The following is a 20,503-nucleotide window of genomic DNA, read 5'->3' as shown; positions in this document are numbered from 1 at the left end:
AAATAGCTAGTCTAGGTGCAGCTTCAACATCACAGGCTGCAAAACCCACCCCAGCTTCTGGCTAAGTATCAAAGGAACCTGCCCATGATGTGCATCATCTTGTTGCTACACTAACACTAGTACCCAAGCCAGCATCAGCTAAGTAACCCAGGTATGACTGCTGAAGTTGAAATCAAATGGCTAGATTAAAAAAGAAACAGGATGGAGGGAGCTGCTGGCTCTGCTTGATTGGATGCATGTTAGCTGGGACAGGCACTAGGACCAAAGGCTCACTGTCTCTGTGAGCCCCCTCATTTTACTGTAGCCTAAGAGAAGAAACTGGAGAAGAAGCCTGTATCCTGTTTATAGAGATCAAGGTGAAGCAACATTCAAAGGAATGTCATGAAGACTTTGAGGCAAAAGCCCATATAGTCCAGGGCAGTGTAAGATAACCTGAGGAATCTCATTGTTCTAGCTAAAACCAAGTCACCAGGGTTGTCATTAACATTAGTTATAGGGTTCCTCTTTCCTGTAAATTCATGGTGATGCCTGGCATAGACGCAAAAACGGCAGGAGTGCTCTGCTTGTTCTTATAATCTCAAGGGCTCTTCCCTCCATAAAGACATACCATGAAGATGACCAAGGCTGAGGGGAGGCAAAAATAAATGTTTTATCTTTTCTCCCTGCTAATATGAGACAGGATCTTTGAAGGCAGGTACAAATGTTACTAGTTTTAGCCTAGCTGTTTGTTTAGAAGGCTCATCATTCAAATGGAGACTGGAGGAAAAGAAGGGATGCATCCTTCAAGCATGAGGCCATATTCAACAGCAAATTAACCCACCTCACTGGCCATTTGAATGAATAAAGGGCATTTCTCCTGTTCTTGAAATAAGGATGCCAATTAGCTTAAGCAGTCAGAAATAAATATGGTATTTTTTCAACTCAGTGCTCAAAGCTTGGAAATCATGTCTGGTACTGAATTCAGCAGGATTTTCCACCTATCACAGAAGCAAGATACTGCTGAAGCTGGCAAGTCCTTGCATTTCTCATGCACTATAAAGTACAAGCTGGTCTCTTGCCTCTGAGATGGGCAGTTTCTTTCATTAAGTTTGAAACACAACAGAGTAAGTGACTTGGCTGATGACTGCTCACTGTTTTAACACAGCAGTTCCTAAGGGGGTCCTTAGAAAGCAACAATTCTTTGAAAAAATATAGTGGTATGCTATTATTCAAAAACTTTCCAAGCAGTGTTACAGCTTGCTGGAGCTAATAAGGGCTGCAGACCAACTTCTTTCCCAAAATGTGAAAATCTTCTTTGATTTACAGCAATCATTAGTGAACAGCTAGCATGGGCTTTGGCTGCTACGCTTCCAATTCATTTCCTCCATTTGCTTTAAAGATCGATAATTTTCTCCCTGCAGCCAACACAAAAAAGTAACTGGAAGAAAACCTCTGCAGAGCTCACTGTCCGTAGACACACACAGGAGAATGGAAGAGCTGTGAAGACACAGAAGTGCAGCCTTGGCTGTGGTGTAATTTCCATCTGGCTTGGACTGAGCTGGGCTTCCAAATTCCTTCAAAATTACTAGGTTACCAGTATAATAAAGACAAATGTTTACCTGTTAAATCTATTGCCTTTTGCTCACTGCACCTGTCTGCAAAAGTACTGTCATTTCATCTTGAGGACTTTATTTTCAAAGTATGGCAGGATGAGAAATATCTCAAGGATGATGGTTTGTTTTCCTTTGACATCTCAGGAAAAGTGTCTCCCAGCAAGGGAGGTATTTTCTTCTGGGAGGCTTTCATATAAAAACAGACAGGAACAAAATGAGATTAAGTGTAATAAATGGCTCTGTGCTCCCGTACACACACTTCTGTGTCACCAAGCATCCAATCAGAGACCAACATGTAACTTTGCTCTTTCCATCAGCCCTCAAGATGTATTACATCCTCAGCTCTAGCCTTCAAAGGTAAGAGGATATGACAGAACTCATCACACCTGTGTGCCTTCAAAAAGGTATATATATAGAGAATCCAAATTAATGTACAGAAATTATAATAAATACTGAAACTGCCCACTGCATCAACCTCAGAAAGCCACCCTAAGTGGGAGGCTTCTAGTTTTGAAACAAGAGAAGATTTGAAGATATCAATACTTGGCGCATACTTCCTGACCAACTCAAGCCACTGCAAGAGACAGTTGTTAAAAGAAGCCAAGTCTGAAACTGAGCCAGTCAGGAATCTACCAAATGATGATTTGTGGGAATTAAAATGAAGAACAATCACTGTAATATAATCTATTCATCAGTAAGTAGTGTTGCTCAGATATAATGATGTTATCAATATGATGTTTATTCTACTATACCGCAAACACATTTTAGAAGCATCAGACCAAACAATTTAGCAAAATAGGTTTCACACATTTATAAGCCTACTGCACATAAAGATTTCCCTAGTGAGCTTTTGATTTCATTCTTCACATTTTACATTGAGGATACAGCGCTGACATCACATATCCAATAAAGCAATTATTTTAGTCAACTTGTGACTTTTTTTAGTGTAGGTTCTTATTTATAGCATACTTCTTTTCACAAAAGATGGCAATAAGTCCAGAAAGTTTTCCTAAACATTGTGAACAGTTAAATACATTGCTACATACACTTCAAAAATCATGCTTTTATTCTCATCTGAACAGAATGTGAATAACTGTTATTAGTCAGACACTTCTCTGACCAGTCATCTGTTCAGAAAAATAATTTCCCCTTATTTTTAAATCAGCTTCCCTTTCCTTTTTTTTTTTTTTTTCATCTGAAGTTGTATTTTTCAGAAATAATGCTTACCTGTTAACTTCAGAAGGCTCACCCATTTTACAAAAAAGGGTAAAGTGTTTTTGCAGAGCATTTTGTGGAGAACTATAGTATTAAAACTGCTCTTCTGTATTAATTAGATACATCTGCTTCAGAAAATAAGTTTGGGTCTATAAACTACTTCTGCTTGGCCAAATGTAAATTAGGCTAGCAGATTTTGAAACTAAATAAAAAAATGCTGCAAGTATGCAGCTACAGCCAGAAATGTGGTATTATGATGTGAATGTGATATCTCCGTTTCCCGTACTTTTTTCTCTGAGATGGCAAGATACCATGTTTTCTAATATCTTGTTTGCACTGCAGGCCTTTAAATAGAGAAGCAGCAACAAGATAATCTTCTGTCTTGTACACAGTAATCCCACTGTATTCTAAAATCTGTATTAATGACAGATAGCAAGCAAGGCCTAATTACTGCAACCTCAAAGCTTTATTTCTGCTAACTGAACTATGTGAAAAGCATGGTCTTCTTTTCCTTTCCTGAAAGAAATGCAGAATTCCCAGCCTATTTTCAGTGCTATTACCTGGAGAAGCAGCAATGAGATACATACTTCAACAGCAAGCACTGATTTTTATGAGTGGATGAACAATGCCTTTTGCCTTCCTGCCACAAATAGATATACTATTAAATATGCTGAGATGTCTATTCCTGCAAGATTTTGCATCTTGGTTCAACAAATCACCCAACAGGTATGACTACACTACAAATAAAAAGTAGACATACTTTTCAGTCTATAGTTCATAGTGCTCATAACGTCAACATTACGGACGATACATGTGCCTTGTGTGCCATTTTCCCAGATGTGTCCAGTCACCTGAATTGTCAGTCACTGAAGGCCTATTCAGACTTTTTTTGAAGACAACTTTATAGATGCAGTGTAGACATATATCATAGGACTACCAGTGCTTAAAATTAAGGTTCTAGAGGTATGCTGCTGATCAACAATGAAGCGAAGAAGAGAATAGACATGATTTTGCAGGAGGTATTCCATCTCAGCAGGATCCCTGAAGCTTCGAACTTAAACATGTTTACATATAAAGGAAACAGTGTATGACATTTGCAGAACTTATTTTTCTTGTACGTTACCTTTAAGACAAAGCAGTGATCTGTAGGTGCCTTATATTTCACTTTGTGTTGAGAACCGTAATAAATGTTCATATTCTCAAATTGAATGAAGCATGCCAGATCCCGTGATGTCTACAAAGGAAAACCAGGCATGTCATTGTTAGAACAAAATGAATTTTGATGTGAAACTCATTAATAGGACTTTTTTCAAGTGCATGAATGCTGATACTTTTTATTTTTTAAATGTCATGAAGTTGACTGAAGAAAGATGAATTTTAAGTGTGTACATTCTTAAACTAACAATTGGAAGATGGTCGGTCAGTGTACCTTAGGGATAATATATAATATACACTTTTTATATTATACATTGTACAATATACATTTTGCTGTTGCACTGACCAAACAGAACATCATACTAAGAAATAATTTAGTAAAATAGGTATAGACCTTGCAACCACACCCTTGAAATTCTGAGTGGAGAAAAAATGTTTGGGGTTCTAGATGGCTTTGAGAGCTTGTTTTTCTTTGGTATAGGTAATAAACAAACTCATCAAGAAATAAGCACACATTTAATCTGTTTTGCTTTTAATTTTCTCAGATTTCCTGGCATCATTCCTTTTCTGTTTATCATAATATTTGATTGTTCACAATATGTTGCTAAAGTAACAAGGTTTCTGTTGCTGGCACACTTCTCAGTGCAGAATTCTTCATACAAAACATAACTTTTGCAATCTTTTGAGTAGAAATGCAAAAATGGCTGTGTCACATGGTCACTGTTAGCTAAACTAAGAAATCAGGAAATTGTGAAAAAAAGAAGAAAGAAAATTAACAAACCACAAACCCTCTCTATGCCCAAGAATGGGGTTATATTTCCACATATGATGGTTCTTCTATGCTATTCCCATTCTTACTGATACTTCCATTACAATAGGCCCTTGAGTTGGGTTTATTTACAAATTGTTTGCAAGTAAGATTTGTGGGGAGAGGAAACACTCCATCCTGTACGTAGACAGGGCTTCTCTCTCCCCCGTCTCCCCTGATGCTGATGTCAGGGATTTTGTCATTGACTGTGTGGACCTAGGATTTTCCAATACTGTAAGTTCCCAAAAGTGCTCAAATCCATGCAGTATAGCGAAGTTGGTTCCTTTCCTTTATGAACCAGGTAATGGCAATTAACATGAATGCAGTTGTTATTTTCTTCTAAGTAAGGAACAAATTTTTTTGCAAGGGGCAAAGGCACTTATTGTATTTCTGCAATGTTAACATAACAAAGCAACACAATTAACAGAAATAAATTTTAAAATTGTATCTGCAATTCTGATTCTGTTGTTTTGTGACCCTGTCCATTAGCAGTATGTTTTTGAATGGGATATAAATAGAGTAATGCTGAAGAAAGAAATTAGGACAGCATTGCTGACTGATGCCTAGCTCGTTAACAAAAAAACCCCAAACAACAAAAACCACCAACGACACCTGTGTAAAATTATCTGAACACGCCCCTGTATTTTCATGCTTGCAATGTATTTTACAGCCAACATGAAGTGTCAAAAGTATGACAGACTACTTTGGTTTTTTATAACAAGTGAAACCACTATTATATGATGAATCAAAACAGCTGCAGCAGCTGAAGATATTATTGTCCACCAATTGTTTCTGTACCTCAGTGAAAGATCGTTTTACCCACAACTGAATGACTGCAACAAGGTGCACGTGCACTCTTCATACCACCCTGGCATAGGAATAACTCTCACAATTTAAGGACTTTGACTGGAGAGCTCTACGGAACTCTGCTGCAGTGCTTTAAGATGTTTAGCACACTCACTGCACCTCACTCATCTATCAGAGATTACTGTCTCCACAAGACATGTGTACCTGAGCCTCAGTTGTTCCAATACAGAGTCTAGTAACTAACTTAAATCACCATTAAACCCTGGTTTGAGCTAAGAGACTTGACTTTCTCTGGAATGGCTGAGGCATGGACATATGCATCCTTTTGCAGAAGACTGTTACAGATGCAGGAGCAAACAGTTGATTGTGGTACCATTTTAAAGAGCTGAGACTATCTCCTAAAGAACTAGATTCAAGGTCCTCAAACCCTGTGAGTGGCTGAGCTGGTAATACAGTGAGTTTGAAGACTCCCACAGTTCCTTAAAATTGCTCAGTTATAGGGTAGTACACAGGCTGTAATGACTAGCAAGCAATAAAGTGTTAAACTAAAACAGCTGTTACAAGGTGACTGCATGGCTCCATCTTGAGCCTATGTTTGCAGACTATCACCTGAAAAAAGAAAGCACTTTTTTCATTTGCACTATGATGAAAAGTCACTGAAATGGGTATCACTGGATGATGAAAAAAGGGTGGGTAATTGTCAGTATATGTTTGCCTTGCTTTGGCACTGTGCTACTGGCCACCATTGCAGGCAGGCTAGAAGGAAGTATCCAAGATGGACTTTCCATCTGACTATTCTTATACTCTTTCCACCTTAAGTGTCTTCCAAAAAGCATTTTAGTTCCTAACTGATAGGATGCTTTGTATGTGCAACATGATTTGAGGACTAAATGCCGTTATCTCAGGGTCAGGTAAAGTCAAAATAAATTGCTGTGAAAGCAGCAAGGTAATCTAGGTCTGTGTTTCACTGAGATTTGGTTATAAACACAGGTCACTGGAGCAGCAGCAAGGCATTCCTTAACAAGACATAAATTATTTTTGTTTTCCTTTCTAATTTAGTCAGGGAATAGCAGAACAGTTAAGTTTCACAGAACAAATCTTAACATTAAAGCTCCATCAGCACCAGAATTTTCAAATACGAAGCATTAACAGAGCTGTAAGTGGTAACAGAAGTGGTTTTCAGAATACTCAAAAAAAAAAAAACAAAAACAACAAAAAACCCCACCAGACCCAGAAGGCACTGTTCTACCTCATCACTGTGGAAATGAGAAGCTAGCCGCCTTATGCACAACATGTCCAGGGTCCCTCTCCTTCTCCAAACCTGGCAATTCAGACTCTTTAAATATTTTGCAATATTAAATGTCAGTGCATTTGATTCAGTCAGGTGGATGGTTCTGTCTCATTCTTTCTACACAAAGGGCAGACTTAAAAAGCTTTAAAAGGTACAACACATTCTCTAGCTAGATCTCTGTAGGAAAAAAATTACAGCATTTCTGCATTCTGGTTGCTGGCACAGAAAGTATCAAACAAAGTAAAGTTCCACCTTCTTTGTAATAAAAAATTAGTTTACTTGATAACTTTTAAAATATTCTTCCACAGGGAACCCATATAGCATTGAAGCCTTTTGGCTGCATAACACCAGTTGAAGGGTGTTGTGCTGTTTTTCTTTCCCCTACTGACTTCTGGAGGAGTGCTATTTTATTAATGCTTTTATCTATCCATAGCAATCAAAAGGAGAGAAACGTGACAGGATTCAGTGACTACATTCTAATATTTGCACAAGTGGTGTAGTCAAAATTAAAGCAAAAAACCCCCAACCCTCTCAGATGCACCAGACAGTGTTCTTAAAATGTCACCTTGGGAGTTCTTCACTTTCACCTCCATGAATTGTTTTATTGCTAAAAGGATTATTTGGCTTCCTGACCTTGGTTTTTCCTTTGGGTACATAATAAATTCCTGAAGCTCGTAGAAGAAAATAACGCCTCTTCCAGGACTTTTTTCCATCTTCTTTTAAATAAAGGGCTCCTTCAAGCTCTGGCACAATGACAGATGCCCCACAGAAGCTTTCCTGTGCAACAAGAATAATAATACACAAAATAAATTGATTTAAGCACAACCCTATTAATAAACAGCAGAAAAATGCTCCCTTGAAAAATAAAGACATTTCTGGTGACAGTGAACATATGAACATAGAGGATGCAGTTACCAGGGAGATGAACACCTTAGACAGGCAAAGGAAACTTTTCCAAGTAAATGTGGTAACTCAGCCATGCAAGTTGGGTGCTCACACTGGAAAAGAAGGCTTGCAAAACCTCCATTCTCTAAAGGGTCAAGCAAAAACCTACAAAAGGTTTTAACTAGACGCAGATGTGCTCAGTGAAGGTCATAAACCAGAATGATTGGTACTGCTGCTGGTTGTTTATTACTGTAAGCTATGGGTTCTGTAGAGGAATACTTCTGTAGAGCAAATTTTTAGAGACTGCTTAGAGCTCTAACAACAGCTAAAGAAAAAATCACCCTCAATCTCTGCTTTCATTTTTAAATACATGCTAGCATTTATAATACTGTTTAAACAAATATACTTAATTGCTTGCTTGAAGGACCTATTGTTTGGTAATTTTTAACGACAACACACTTATCACTTAATGTTTTCATTTAGAATTTACCAGGACTTCTGCTGGTTGACATCTGGTGCCTTCATGAGATGCACTAATTTTGAAATGGGAATCCTCAGTCACCTGAGAACAGCACTTCCTTTGTGAACTTTACCAAAGTCAAAATGCATGCCAGGAGAACTGTGATAATCTTTTCTTTCATACAGCTCTGGCTTTTTCTCCCTCAAACGTACAGCTGAAGTAAAACTTCAGCAGAAAAGGCAAGAGGCTAAACAGACTTTCTGGAAAAGTACAAAGGTTCTTTTTCTGTTGTAGTAGAGCTAATAATTTGAGGTAGTGAGAAGTACATCTGCTTCTAACCCAAAAGATAATTGTTTGCTACTGATCAACCTTACTATCAACACAAAGTCACAAGTGCTAGCCTAAGGGTGTGGCACAGCTGTTTCTTTATTCATATTTGTATAACACTGCTTTTATTGTTATCATGGCATTACTCTTCATAGAAACACTAAGGAAAAACATTTGATGGCATTGGGGTCTATAACAACAAAATAATTCTCCATCATTTAATTTCACTGATAGGGGATACAATCTGCATTTTTAATGGTGAGCAGCAGATGCAGAGGAAAATCCACATACTAATCCTTAGACACAAAGACACTAATCAACACAAAACTTCCTGGTTTTACACATTTGCCCAAAGAACTAAATGCTGTTGTTGCAGAGCAGATGCAGAGGGTGGCAGAGTTTTGGTGACATTTGCATCATCAACCTAGAAAGCTGGCTTACCTCCAGTAAAGCCTCTTTGTTTTTATCATTCATTTCTTTGCTTTCATTCTTCCCTTTGTGTGCTAGGTAGAAATTCTGATTAAGACACAAAAGAAATTGATGTTTATTGTAAAGACAGCAATACAAGTAACTAGATCACTACAAACCCATTCAATAGTTACTCAGTCTTTCAATATTGAGTACCCAAGCCAGCAGATGCAAGAGGCAGATGCTAACAGACTCTTCTCATAGAAAACTTTAATCACAGCTGCCTGCTCATGAGTTTTAAGCTTTTATTTTTAATATAAATCAAATGCAATACAAAAATAATTTTGCCTATGTATATACAGCCTTCCAAAAATTTAAAAACACTGGCTTATGGTTTTGTCTGTTTTACTGGATTAATGTGTTTGATTTTATCATTCCAATTTTCACTGCTTCCTATATTATTACAGGTGGTAAGGAACATAACATTTTATTGCATGTGCATATACAATGAATACAATGCAGTATCAAAAGGCTAGAAAGCATTTTTCTTAACAACCCAATTTGGTAATTCACACGCTTCATATCTGGCCCTCTGGATATAAATCAGCTCTTAATTTTTAATAAAAGCACTTATATGCCAGAGCCTTTATCCAAAGTTATTATTTTCTACTTTTAAACCCCTGCTCATGCTCTATGAAGTATTTTTATGCAATGAAGAAGGTATTAAAAAATTTAGAAGAAATTATCACCATGATATCATTGTACATGTGCTCCAGCCTACTGAAAGAGAAGCCTACACTTTGAAATGACCCTCTGCTTCTGTGACAGAGGGTGCCCTCAGAGGACCCAGTGCCTGTCTGCCCCTGCAAAAAGGAAGCACAGCGCCTCGTGCACACAGTTACCAGTAAAAATAAATTCACCCACTGTTAAACAGCAAACCCAATTTTGCATCCATCTGCATTGTACAGATGGACACAAGGACAGCGCTTGTGCATATGTGCAAATTCAGGCAGTGGGAATGTATCTCAGGAGCATGCTAGGACATGTGTGTATGTGGCTTTGCTCGACAGCAAGCGTGGACAGATAGCAGAGCATGGCTGCCTGCAGACAGTAAGGCAGCTGGGTGTGAAAGAAGCAGGCAGGTCAAGGAGCTGTGCCATGCATCAAGTAGCATTTAGATCCATGGGCTTGAGGCCAGAATCATAACACCCAAAGTTCTCGTGTTTTATCATTTTCTAATCAAAAGTACATGTAGAAGAGGAACTTGGGTTTGGAAAACACCTGATGCATGGAACCGTCTTAGTGATTTATTCCGTGGAATTAGTCAAACAGCTAAATTTGAAGAATGAAGGGCATAAAACAAACACCATTGTCTAGGAAATAGACAAAATCATAAAAAACTTGACAAATTTCAAAAGCCATGCACTTAAAAATTACTCCTAATTCTGTAATTCCTCAGCAATTCCGTAGGAAGAAAATCAAGAGTTTACCTGACTTTTCATCTCTCTCTGTGTTTTCATGTCTTAAGACTATGAGAATGTGGCAACATATTTGCATGCCTAGAGCTCCACAACAACTGAACATCAACATGAATGCAAACATTACCAAAAGACAAATGAGAAGTGTGTAAATGAAGGAACATGCTGTCGTTACAGTATAAGAAACAAACAAGAGATAAATCTGCCCTGCCAGCATACCATGTTTACAGCAATGAGGTTTATCTGAAATGAAACCCTGCTCTTCCACACAACCACATCTTCTTTTTCAAGCAGTGCTGAGAACAGCTGTCTGCCAGAACACAAGCCTCATAGCAGACGGTTTTTGGAGGGGCACCAGGAGAGGAAGGGGAAGAGGTGTGGATGATCTCAAGAACAGTTCTTTAAAAACTGCTTTCTTAGAAGTTCACATTAAGTCAGACAGGGGACATCAGAAACGCACCTGCAATTTGGCCTATGCTGGTGCCATGTTTGTGGTACGAACATAAGAAAAGCCTGAACATTTAATACAACTGAGTTATGCTAGAAAATACAGCTATGTTCTTCTCTAGGATATGCAGCAGTACACAGATGGCTCCAGAGAGCCTGGGCACATTTTTAGTCCATGGGTGAAGGTAAGCAAACATTAAGGACCACAGCTTTGCGACTCTACTGAAGACAGTATTCACAGTGGAAAAAACCCAAACCAGCTCAAAACAAAATCCACTTAAAAGTGTGTTCTCAGTACAACCCATACAGTGATGCCTGCCTATGAAGCCCAAAACTATAGGTCTGATTGAGTGACTGTGCTCCACTCATCCCACTGGAAAAAAAGTTACTGTTCCGGGCAGTCCACTGTATGTGTGCAACAGCTCTTCTTGACAGGGAACACTATCACAGCACTGGTGGCTTGATGTTGGCACACCCTCTATTGCATTGATGAAGATATGAAGAGAGACCTCAGAGGGCACTGTTAGGCTGGGTTGGGCTTCCAGACTTTGGGACAGATTTGGAAAGTAGAGGGTCATGCAAGCTGCAAGCCTTCTTCTTCTATAGGTCATTATAAAGATATAGTACAACCCCTAAAATACACAATGAAGATGTATAAAGGGAAGTACACCTTATCACTGTCTCAGCAAGGCTTGTCTCATCATCTTTACTACCGGTGGGGAGAGCATTCATCTGGCTCAGTCAGCCTTTAGTGCACTGATAATAAGAAAACAAAGCTCCTCTGATTACAACTGATTCACGTTCAGGCATCTGGCATTTATTTAGCAGAAACACAGACCACCCTGTACTGACATAATCAATGGTAAAGAGAGAAAGTTTGCAGTGATATCCATGCTGGATCTCTTTACAACACAGCTTTCTCATTGGGGAAACAGGGCTCTGTCACCTAAACCAATGTTACACAGATGTACACTGTCATATTTCACCTGTCAACACACATTTCATTTATTACTGATTACATCCTTTATGTCTCTGCCCCAAAATCTGGAAGTATATGGTACTTATTATTTGTCAGTGGCTAAAAACCTGGGGAGCAGACTGTACACTCTGCTTGTTTTATCACTGTGTGGTCTCCCATTTTTGATGAGAAGCATTCGACCTATAGGAGGCAAACCACATGTGTCCACAAGAGGTCATTCCAAATCCAGTAGTCAAAGGTCATGATAAAAGGCAAGCTCTTTCCTGTCTGAGGAGACCACTGAGAAACGCATGTTTGGTTTGGGATGTCAGGTCAAATGGGACAAAATGTGGCTACAGGGAAGCTCTCTGCATATGTCCACAGATTTGAGAATTAACTATTTTTTACATTCAAAAGACAATGTCTTTCCCTTGATAGAGAGCTGAGCTTACTAACAGGATGGATTCATCCTCTTGGGCTGATAACCTAAGAAAGCAAACGTAAAGGGTTATTTTAACAAACAAAAGTATGCTGGCACACTTTGTCATTGGATTTGCTTTGTTTGCACCGTTTGCTGCAGAAATGAGCAGTTGAGCGTTTTTGCCGAGTTATTCCCTGTGTCTACACACCCCAGACCAGCTGAAGCTGACACAAAACCATCTGCTCTCCCATGCCATTCTGCCTGACTCAGACCAGTGCAGAGCTACAGTGGCAGTTTTGACATGTACTGCTAGCCAGGTATGACATCCTTAGGAGACATTACGCCAGCATTTCCCCCTGTGCTTATGCAGGACTGTGGCAAAACTAGCTGATGACCCACCGATGGCTTTATATCAGCAGGAAATTCCATATGCACAAAAGAAAATTCTGTAAAGATTTAAAGCCAGCTGAAGGTAATTTTGTGCTTTGTACTGTAAAGTACCACTAGTCTATGCTTACAACCTTTCCACTTAGGGATACAGCCATCTCCTTTAGTGCGAAAAGGTAAGTAAAAAAATTCAGGCTGTATCTCTCTGCACTGTATAACCCTCAAACAGTGGAAGACAGAAGGTGTTTTCAATAGTTTCAAAGAACATCTCTCATGGCATGTAAGCAAACCAAGCCTGTATCATGGTAGAAGCAGTGGCCTTCTTCACTACTACACTACCAAACTCTCTGAATGGTGTTCTGTGTCTCTATATTTGTAAAAAAGAAGTTCTTAAATGAAACAGCACTTCTCTCATACCTTTCATCTTTTTTCATACACAGCCCCATCCAAGCAGCTATCTGTCAGTACACAGCAAAAAAATAGATGTTCAAGGTAGCATCCTCCCTCTGCTTCCCCTTCCACTTAGGTTGTATTCTTGCTTTCAAGCTACTGAAACTGTTTCTCCAGAAGATCTGCAAGGTCTGAAACAGCACAGACCAGTCAGCGTGCAGCAAACAAGGCAGCTGCTCCATACTCATCTGTGCAATGAGTTGCCTGCATATGCTCATTCAAGCTGAACCCAGAATGAGGCAAGAACTGGCCAGTTCACATCCCATTTCAGCCCACTGCAACTATGTACTGGATGCAGTGCACTTTGTACAGAAAAAATAAAATGGAACACAGTCATATCTGCAACCCATATCATGATGTGACTCCTAAAAAAAAGTACACATTAAAAATATTAGAAGATACTTATAATTGCTCTGAAGATCACAAATGTAAATAAATAAATGAAGCTAAAGGCAAAGCTCTTTTGAAGCCCTCCCACAAATTATTTTCAACTCTGTTTACTTGATTTTATAATGTTTGAAGAAATCACTCCAGCTGACTTTCCATGCCTTGAGGACAATGGTCTTCATCATCAAAGAGGGGGAACATGGAACAAATGAAAGATGTACATAAGATAGGATGCAGCTAACAGCAAAGCACTTAATGGGCTGATTAAAAGTCACCTGCAAAATGGTTCAAATGTGTAAAGACTGTTTCTGTGTTACAGTCCCAAGACAAAAAAGGAAAAATAGCTGTTGAAGTAGCATCTTCACCTTGAAACTGTACCATGGTCTGAGATACACTAATAGAGAAATTAAGATTACTAAGCAGTGGGAGTACAGTAAAAACCACTTCTGTTTCTTTGTGTATTTGCCAGCACACTCAATGATCAGGTTCCCTGCCATCCTTCTATGGTTCCTTCACTGGGTAACAGTGGAGACAAAAGAAAAACCTTGATTCGTAAAAGTGGCCAAAGTGGTGAAAAACAAAAGTATAATCTAGCGGATACTAGCCCAATTTCACTGACTTCAAAATAAGTATTCTAGCATGAAACACTCTGTAGCTGTCCCATTATGAAAGACACTGTAATTTCTTACTCCACTTCCTTATTATGCTGTTTAGTATTCTTGATTTCTGTAAGAAATAAAATGTCAATTCAGCGTATGGGTTCTTCACTGGAGGGCATAGCTCTTGCTTTTGGCTTACATATGAGCAAAATGAGCTTACATGAGCAGAAGCATGAAGTACTCACTCTACAGATTTTAATTTATTTTCATAAATACTGTCCAAAAATTAAAAACAAACCCCCCCAAACCCCACATGCATATGGTGTTACCTGCACTGTTTTAATTTATCCTGTCTGCTTGTATCAACAAAAGAGAAACACAGGAAATCAAAATCCATGTAAGCAAAAATCAATTATAGTGCTCTAGGAGTGTGACCAGCATTTACAGTCAGTTTAGATTCAGCTGCCCTTTACAAATTACCCTTTTTAAATGATGGAAAAAACACTACCTAAATTGTTCTATTTTTCAGAGTCTCTTATTTTTTGAGCTTTTTGAAAAGAGGTGTTGAGACCTGACAACCTTTCCTTTTAAGTCAAGCAACATCACTCAAACACATGACAAAGCATCACCTTTCCTAGGTTATAAAGGTTTTCTTTATCTGCACATGTACCAATGTGCATTTTTGTGTCATTCTTCAGTCACAGACTTGTGATGCTCTGTCTCTGTAGATGAGTCACTGATGCCATTCATGGAATGGTCTTTTACTGTGAGTTTCCTGCAGGGTAAATTGCATCATGGTGAGCAAAAGGCAAAAGTGTGCCTGTCTTCACAGAGTGGGACACCTGAGAATTTGCAGATGCTTTTTTAAAATGTATTCCAAATACTTTTAAAAAATTGTTTTCAGAAACAAAGCTGCAGAGAAATATTAGAGTACTGCGTGACAAGAATGACAATCTTCAAAAAAAGCCACTAGCATTAGCTGAGCAGCGTGTTGCTAGCAAAGACATAAAGGATAAATCCTGCATTTCAAAACGTCAGTTCCTCCGTAGAAAATGAAACATGTTTAATTAATTGTTGTTTAATCTATACCAGGTATATAACTAGTTCACAGAAAGAAACAATGAATATTGGCACAGAACCTTCTCCAGAGGTCCACTTGTTCTAGCAATGCATCTGGACATCTTTAAAAGACTTTTTAAAAAACATTTAATTTCATCAAGTCTCTGTAATGAAAAATTTCTATCACTAATTTGTCTAAGAATAAATTGTAGGCACCTGACCACCTTTGCAATTTGCCTCTTTTTTCAAGAAAAATATCTGCAAGTTACAAAACAGCAAGATCTCCACAGACAACCTCCAACAGAATGAACACTAAAGACCAACAATGAATCCAACTGCTGCTGCATTACCACCAATGGCTGTGTCAAAAAAAGCATTCTGCAATTTCTGTACTCGCAAAATGAGTTTATGAGGCAACCTTGACTGAGCTAGGAGGAGGAGGAGGCTAAATATACTGAAAATACAGTATCAGAGCACTGGATTTCAGTTTCCTATTGGTTACATCATAATTTCTGTAAATAGTTAGTTAATCATATACCCTTCCCCCCACCAACTCTGGTAAACCCCTCTTGGTTTACCTTTTCAGGGACTCATTCCAGATCATGTGTTTTACCATGCTTCATTATATTGTGTGAGCTCTGTCTATGCAATACTGATTATTTTCTGTCAAAAAAACAAACCACCGATATGACTATACTATTCTGCCTGTCTCACAATGTTTGAATTTCCTAAGCTTGACAGATGGTTAGACTTTGTTAACTGGTAACAGTTTTCAATAGTGTGATAGCCGCAACTGATCAGGTTTCCCTAGGCGGTTCATTTTAGAGCTTATCACAGAGGGGCTGAAGCTCAAGGACTGCAGACATGTCCAGATCAAGCTCAGCATGTCCTGAGACAGAAGGACAGAGCTACACTCTTATTCTGGTTTTGGTTTAAGTCATGTTTATTTCTAAAGTTCATTGCAATCAAAATGCTCAGAATCTTCAAAGATGAACCTCCTATGGGAGGTTTACAGCCTTCCCCTAAGCCACTTGCCCAAATAACATTACCAGTGTACGAATAAAATGTACACTTAAACATACCTAGCAGCAGAGGTTCATGTGCATTAGAAAGTATGACATCTTGAGCCACCACGTATGTTTTACTTCCAAACTTGGCTTTGCTGCTTCATATTAAAAATCAACATCAATCCATGTACACTGCAGGATAAGTTTTCTTTCCCTAACTGTGGATGCTTGTTATGTCAACGAAGAAAACTTCCTCCCTGCAGATTTTATTTGAAACACTGGCTCATTCTAAAAAAAAACCTTCCTAATGAGCAGCTTGGTGAGATTTGCTGCCAAATTATATATTTGACTCTTTTCGGCAATGCTGAATTGCTCATTTTTCTCTTGCTGCCCTCAGGAACAAACCAGATGCTCAGTGAGCTAACCGACTGCTGATGAAGGGCTAAGATCAGGTGCCCCAGAAGCCATCAACTGTATGTGCTAGCGTGTTTGTAAATACAGTTTTGACCATATATCACAATAAATAAATGATTTGTGCATACACATGTCCTGAATAACGTGATGCAATTCAGTGTGCAGATCCTCTTTTTAAAAAGTTAGTGTGCACGAGTTACTGTTCGTCCCTTTCTCCCCAGTCCAAATGAAATCCAGGTAAGCGCTCTCTATTACTCAGCATACTCTAAGAATTTTCACATACAGCTGGCAAGAACTGGACCTTCAAGGAAATGTTGATGCCATCTTACCACAGTTCTGAGACCTGTGACGAGGCAACAGCTGGTACCAGTAGAGAACTACATGCTTAATTTTTTGCCACTGCAGACAGGACTTTAAAATAGTATCAGAAAAGAATAGAAAGAACTAATTTTCAAATCCTTGCATTCAACATTCTGGGTCTTTTTTGTTGAAAGTACAAGTTTTAATTTCTCTAATTCTGAACTGACAGAGCTGAAAGCAAATTAATAATGCACTAGGCAGCATACAGACTAAATGACATCATCTTAGACTCTTATCCAAATACCACATTAGCTTACCTGGGGATTTTTAAATAAAGCATATTTTTCACTTTTTTCCAAAAACAGAATTTTATTCTCAGTGTCTCGAGTCCAGTCTGATAACACTTCAACAACATTTTCATGGTCTTCAAAAAACCTTTCTGGAGAGACAGAAAAGGTAATGTAAGACACTCAAACTCTCTCTTCCCCCTCCTGAGGCTGCAGAAACTCCTGTGTAAGAATGTAATCATTATCTGATATTCACTCAGAGCTGGACAGTCCAGCGCTCTTTTCCACTGCACAGAAGAGAGCAAAACACATAAACCAGTGTCATGTGGAAGGACAAATCAGCTACAGAAGATGCCTTAGGTAGCTCTGGCACGCTCCTGGACTCCTGCATCTCTGTGCTGTTGCCCAAAGACAGCAAAGGATGGAAGCAGTGACCCTCTAGGAGTAGATAGTTACACCCATGTCTCTCAACAGCTTTTTTGCTTTTGTTTGCCCTTTTTTTTTTTTTTTTTTTTTTTTTGAGGTTTGCAGTATGATGAGGGGGGATATATATTCACTTTGGCTACTGAATTGAAAAAAAAAAAACAGTAAAAATTTATCTCCTTGTCTTTTTACTTACTGTAACAAATGAAAAATTGTTTTTTTGTCAGCAGGAAGAATTCTATGCACTGAAAAGAAATTGTTTTGTTTCAAACAACTGTACTTAAAAACAGAAATAGCAAAACAGAGGAAATAGGAAGACAGACTGAGAATTGATGTGAAGGTATACTGTTTCACCCTGCACCTCTGTAGTTAAAAAACTCACCAGAGATGTGGGAGACCTAGTGTCAGTTCTCCCCCTTCCTGAGCTGATCTGAACCCAGATCCTCCACCTAGTAAAGCCACAGGGTATGCTGAAGTTAGGTAACTCTGATCTCTTCTGCAGTTTCACTTGTATGAAATAGCTGAAGAGCCACATAACCCCCTTTGGAAGGAAAAGGAATTGAACATAACTTGACAGGTCATTTTGGAAGGACCCAGACTGCACTTTTCTACAAATGCAGTATTGGGGCAGCAAATTCACCCAGTTCCAATTTTCAGTATGATTTTGGCAGTTCCCTGGGAACAGCTATACTCCCATTTCAGTGGTGTGTGGTGACTGCATGTTTCAATGGCCTAGATTGGCCTAATATAAGAGGAGGTAACAGAGCATATATTTTGTACAGTTTTTTTAGCACTTCCTGTTAATTTTGACAAGGGTTCAGTATGTCCCATCAAAACTAAATTTTGTGAATCAATTAAATCCACAAAATGAGATGAGCTCCAGGGCCAGTTCCCATGTACACAGTAACCGTTAAGAACACAAGCAACATAACACTTCCATTTATCAACTGATACTTCTGCAATGCACTTGAAATATAAAGCATTATATAAAACCCAAGTAACAGTTTGAAGGTTAAACGGTATCTTATTGTCCAGGACAGTTGTAAAATAATTCTCAGGTCGTAGCACTAGTTATTTAACACTAATTTTTGCCACATACATTTTTGTTTGTTCAGTTCCACTGCCAGGCTTTTCCTGTATAAAGGTACGATCTAACCATCCTCAGGAGGGTGTTTTTCATAATTATTGTTACAAAAAAAAATGTCAAATCTGGATGCCTATTATAAAGCAATATTCTTTATTGCAAAATACATGCTGATACAGTCCAGTGTTGTATCACTATCTCACTACTGACATTATTTGTGATATTTAACATGCAATTAATCAATAACTGCAGTTTAGTTTATTTGCAACAATCATCTTTCAGAATAACAGTATATATGAGATATTCTGTCAAGGATCTTCTTGATGAAACTATCTTCTTGATAAAACTATCCTCGACTTTCAGTTCACCCTCAAATGCTTGCTGCTCAGATTTGATTCTTAAAGTAAATGTAATTTTATTCTCTTGAATACTAACATGGAAAGCAGGCAGAAAGGGAGAGTGCAGGAAAGCCTGTCTTCTAAGCATGCTGATAGTAATAGAGCTATCTAGAACTGCCAAGAAGTATACTGACAAGAATAAAGAATAGGTCACATTGTTTTGGTTTTGAACAAAATTAACTGCATGTTGCTGTGCAGTGGAAGCAGAAGAAATAATGTGCACCATTCCATCCATATTGAGATTCCCTTCTGCAAACAAAAAGGCTCCATTCCCAGCTGATTTGGACCTGGTGATAGACCTCTGCATCAGAAGTTCAGGGACGTTTTCCTTTTTTCCTGAACCAACTACTGATTTATTTCCTTTCCTACTCTCCTTCTGTCATGGGTTTCAAAACAGTTTTTATTCATTATGAGAGTAATTCCTTACTATACCAATACCTTAACCCTAACCCAAAGCAGCTAGCATTAGCTGGGACTAAAGTAACACAAGTAATTTTTACTTACAAAAAAAAAGAATTCTAACCATTAACCCCAATGTTTGTATATATGATCGCCCTGTTGCCTTCAGTTTTAATTGTGTGATGGGGAATTCAAAATATCTATCCAGATTATGAAGAAACACAACTACATTCTTTTTAATGATTATGGAAATTCAGAAAACAATCTTCTTATATACTGCTATCCTAAACCTCAGAAATGTTTGTCCAAGTCACACTAGACCAGAGTGAGCAACTTTCCAAGACAAGAAAACACTCTAAAATTATTCAAAGTGACATCTGTGACATTTCTAGGGTCAATGAAATTTCAAGTCTTTCCTTAGTTAAGATAAGCAGGTAAAAAAGAATTCAGCAACGTTTCACGTATCATCTTAATGGAATAGAAAGAACAGATTGCAGTTAATATCTCTGCCATTCTTTAAAGCAGATGAGTATCTCCTCACCCATGAGCAATCATGCTTTTTCCATCTATTTTAAAATTTGTTTTAGTTTAGCAGGATGATTATTCCTGGGGCTCTTTTAAAGTGCAATATTGATATCTGACTTTCTTTGGGCATTTTCACATCTCTGCTGGGAGAATGCTAAAGGCTGTTTGACAATTTCCCATTTCTCTAGGTCAAACGTGGCCCTGGAAGAGAGTTGTGGTAATTTTCCTTTTCCTTTTAATGTTAATACTTTTGCATACTGAACAATAAAAAGATTCTGAAATAACTCACAATTAGAGAATACTCCATTATTAATCAGGCCTTGAGGCCTTTTTGAAACAAAACTTATGAAGTTGCTCCAAACAATATGTAAGTTTTGCATAGCTGTTTCCTAGGGACCTGGAGGCCAGATTAGTTACTTCCTAAATCATAATGTACCACAGCAGAGCTGCATCTCCATCACACAGCAAAATCCTGTTCACCTCTACACTTAACAAAACAACCGTCATAAGTGAAAAGCATTAGAAATGACTG

The 20,503-nt window shown here is 38.3% G+C and overlaps 1 protein-coding gene across 1 annotated transcript in view; it reads right to left on the bottom strand.

The window, feature by feature from the left end:
* The window catches only part of LOC104366545 (amyloid beta precursor protein binding family B member 1 interacting protein), a 70,708-nt gene that overhangs the window by 18,101 nt on the left and 32,104 nt on the right, over positions 1–20,503 (bottom strand). Inside the window, exons 7-10 of the mRNA XM_042802171.1 lie at positions 17,173–17,294; positions 8,982–9,056; positions 7,502–7,645; positions 3,931–4,041 (exon numbers count right to left, since the gene is read on the bottom strand). Coding sequence (XP_042658105.1) covers positions 3,931–4,041; positions 7,502–7,645; positions 8,982–9,056; positions 17,173–17,294 — 452 coding nt within the window. The remainder of the gene's footprint in view (positions 1–3,930; positions 4,042–7,501; positions 7,646–8,981; positions 9,057–17,172; positions 17,295–20,503) is intronic.

The sequence above is a fragment of the Tyto alba genome, unplaced genomic scaffold (genome assembly GCF_018691265.1).
Source record: "Tyto alba isolate M040663 unplaced genomic scaffold, T.alba_DEE_v4.0 Super-Scaffold_38, whole genome shotgun sequence".
NCBI classification, from domain to species: domain Eukaryota; kingdom Metazoa; phylum Chordata; class Aves; order Strigiformes; family Tytonidae; genus Tyto; species Tyto alba.
Note: the sequence above shows the minus strand (reverse complement) of the source record. Positions and strands in the feature narration are given on the sequence as shown.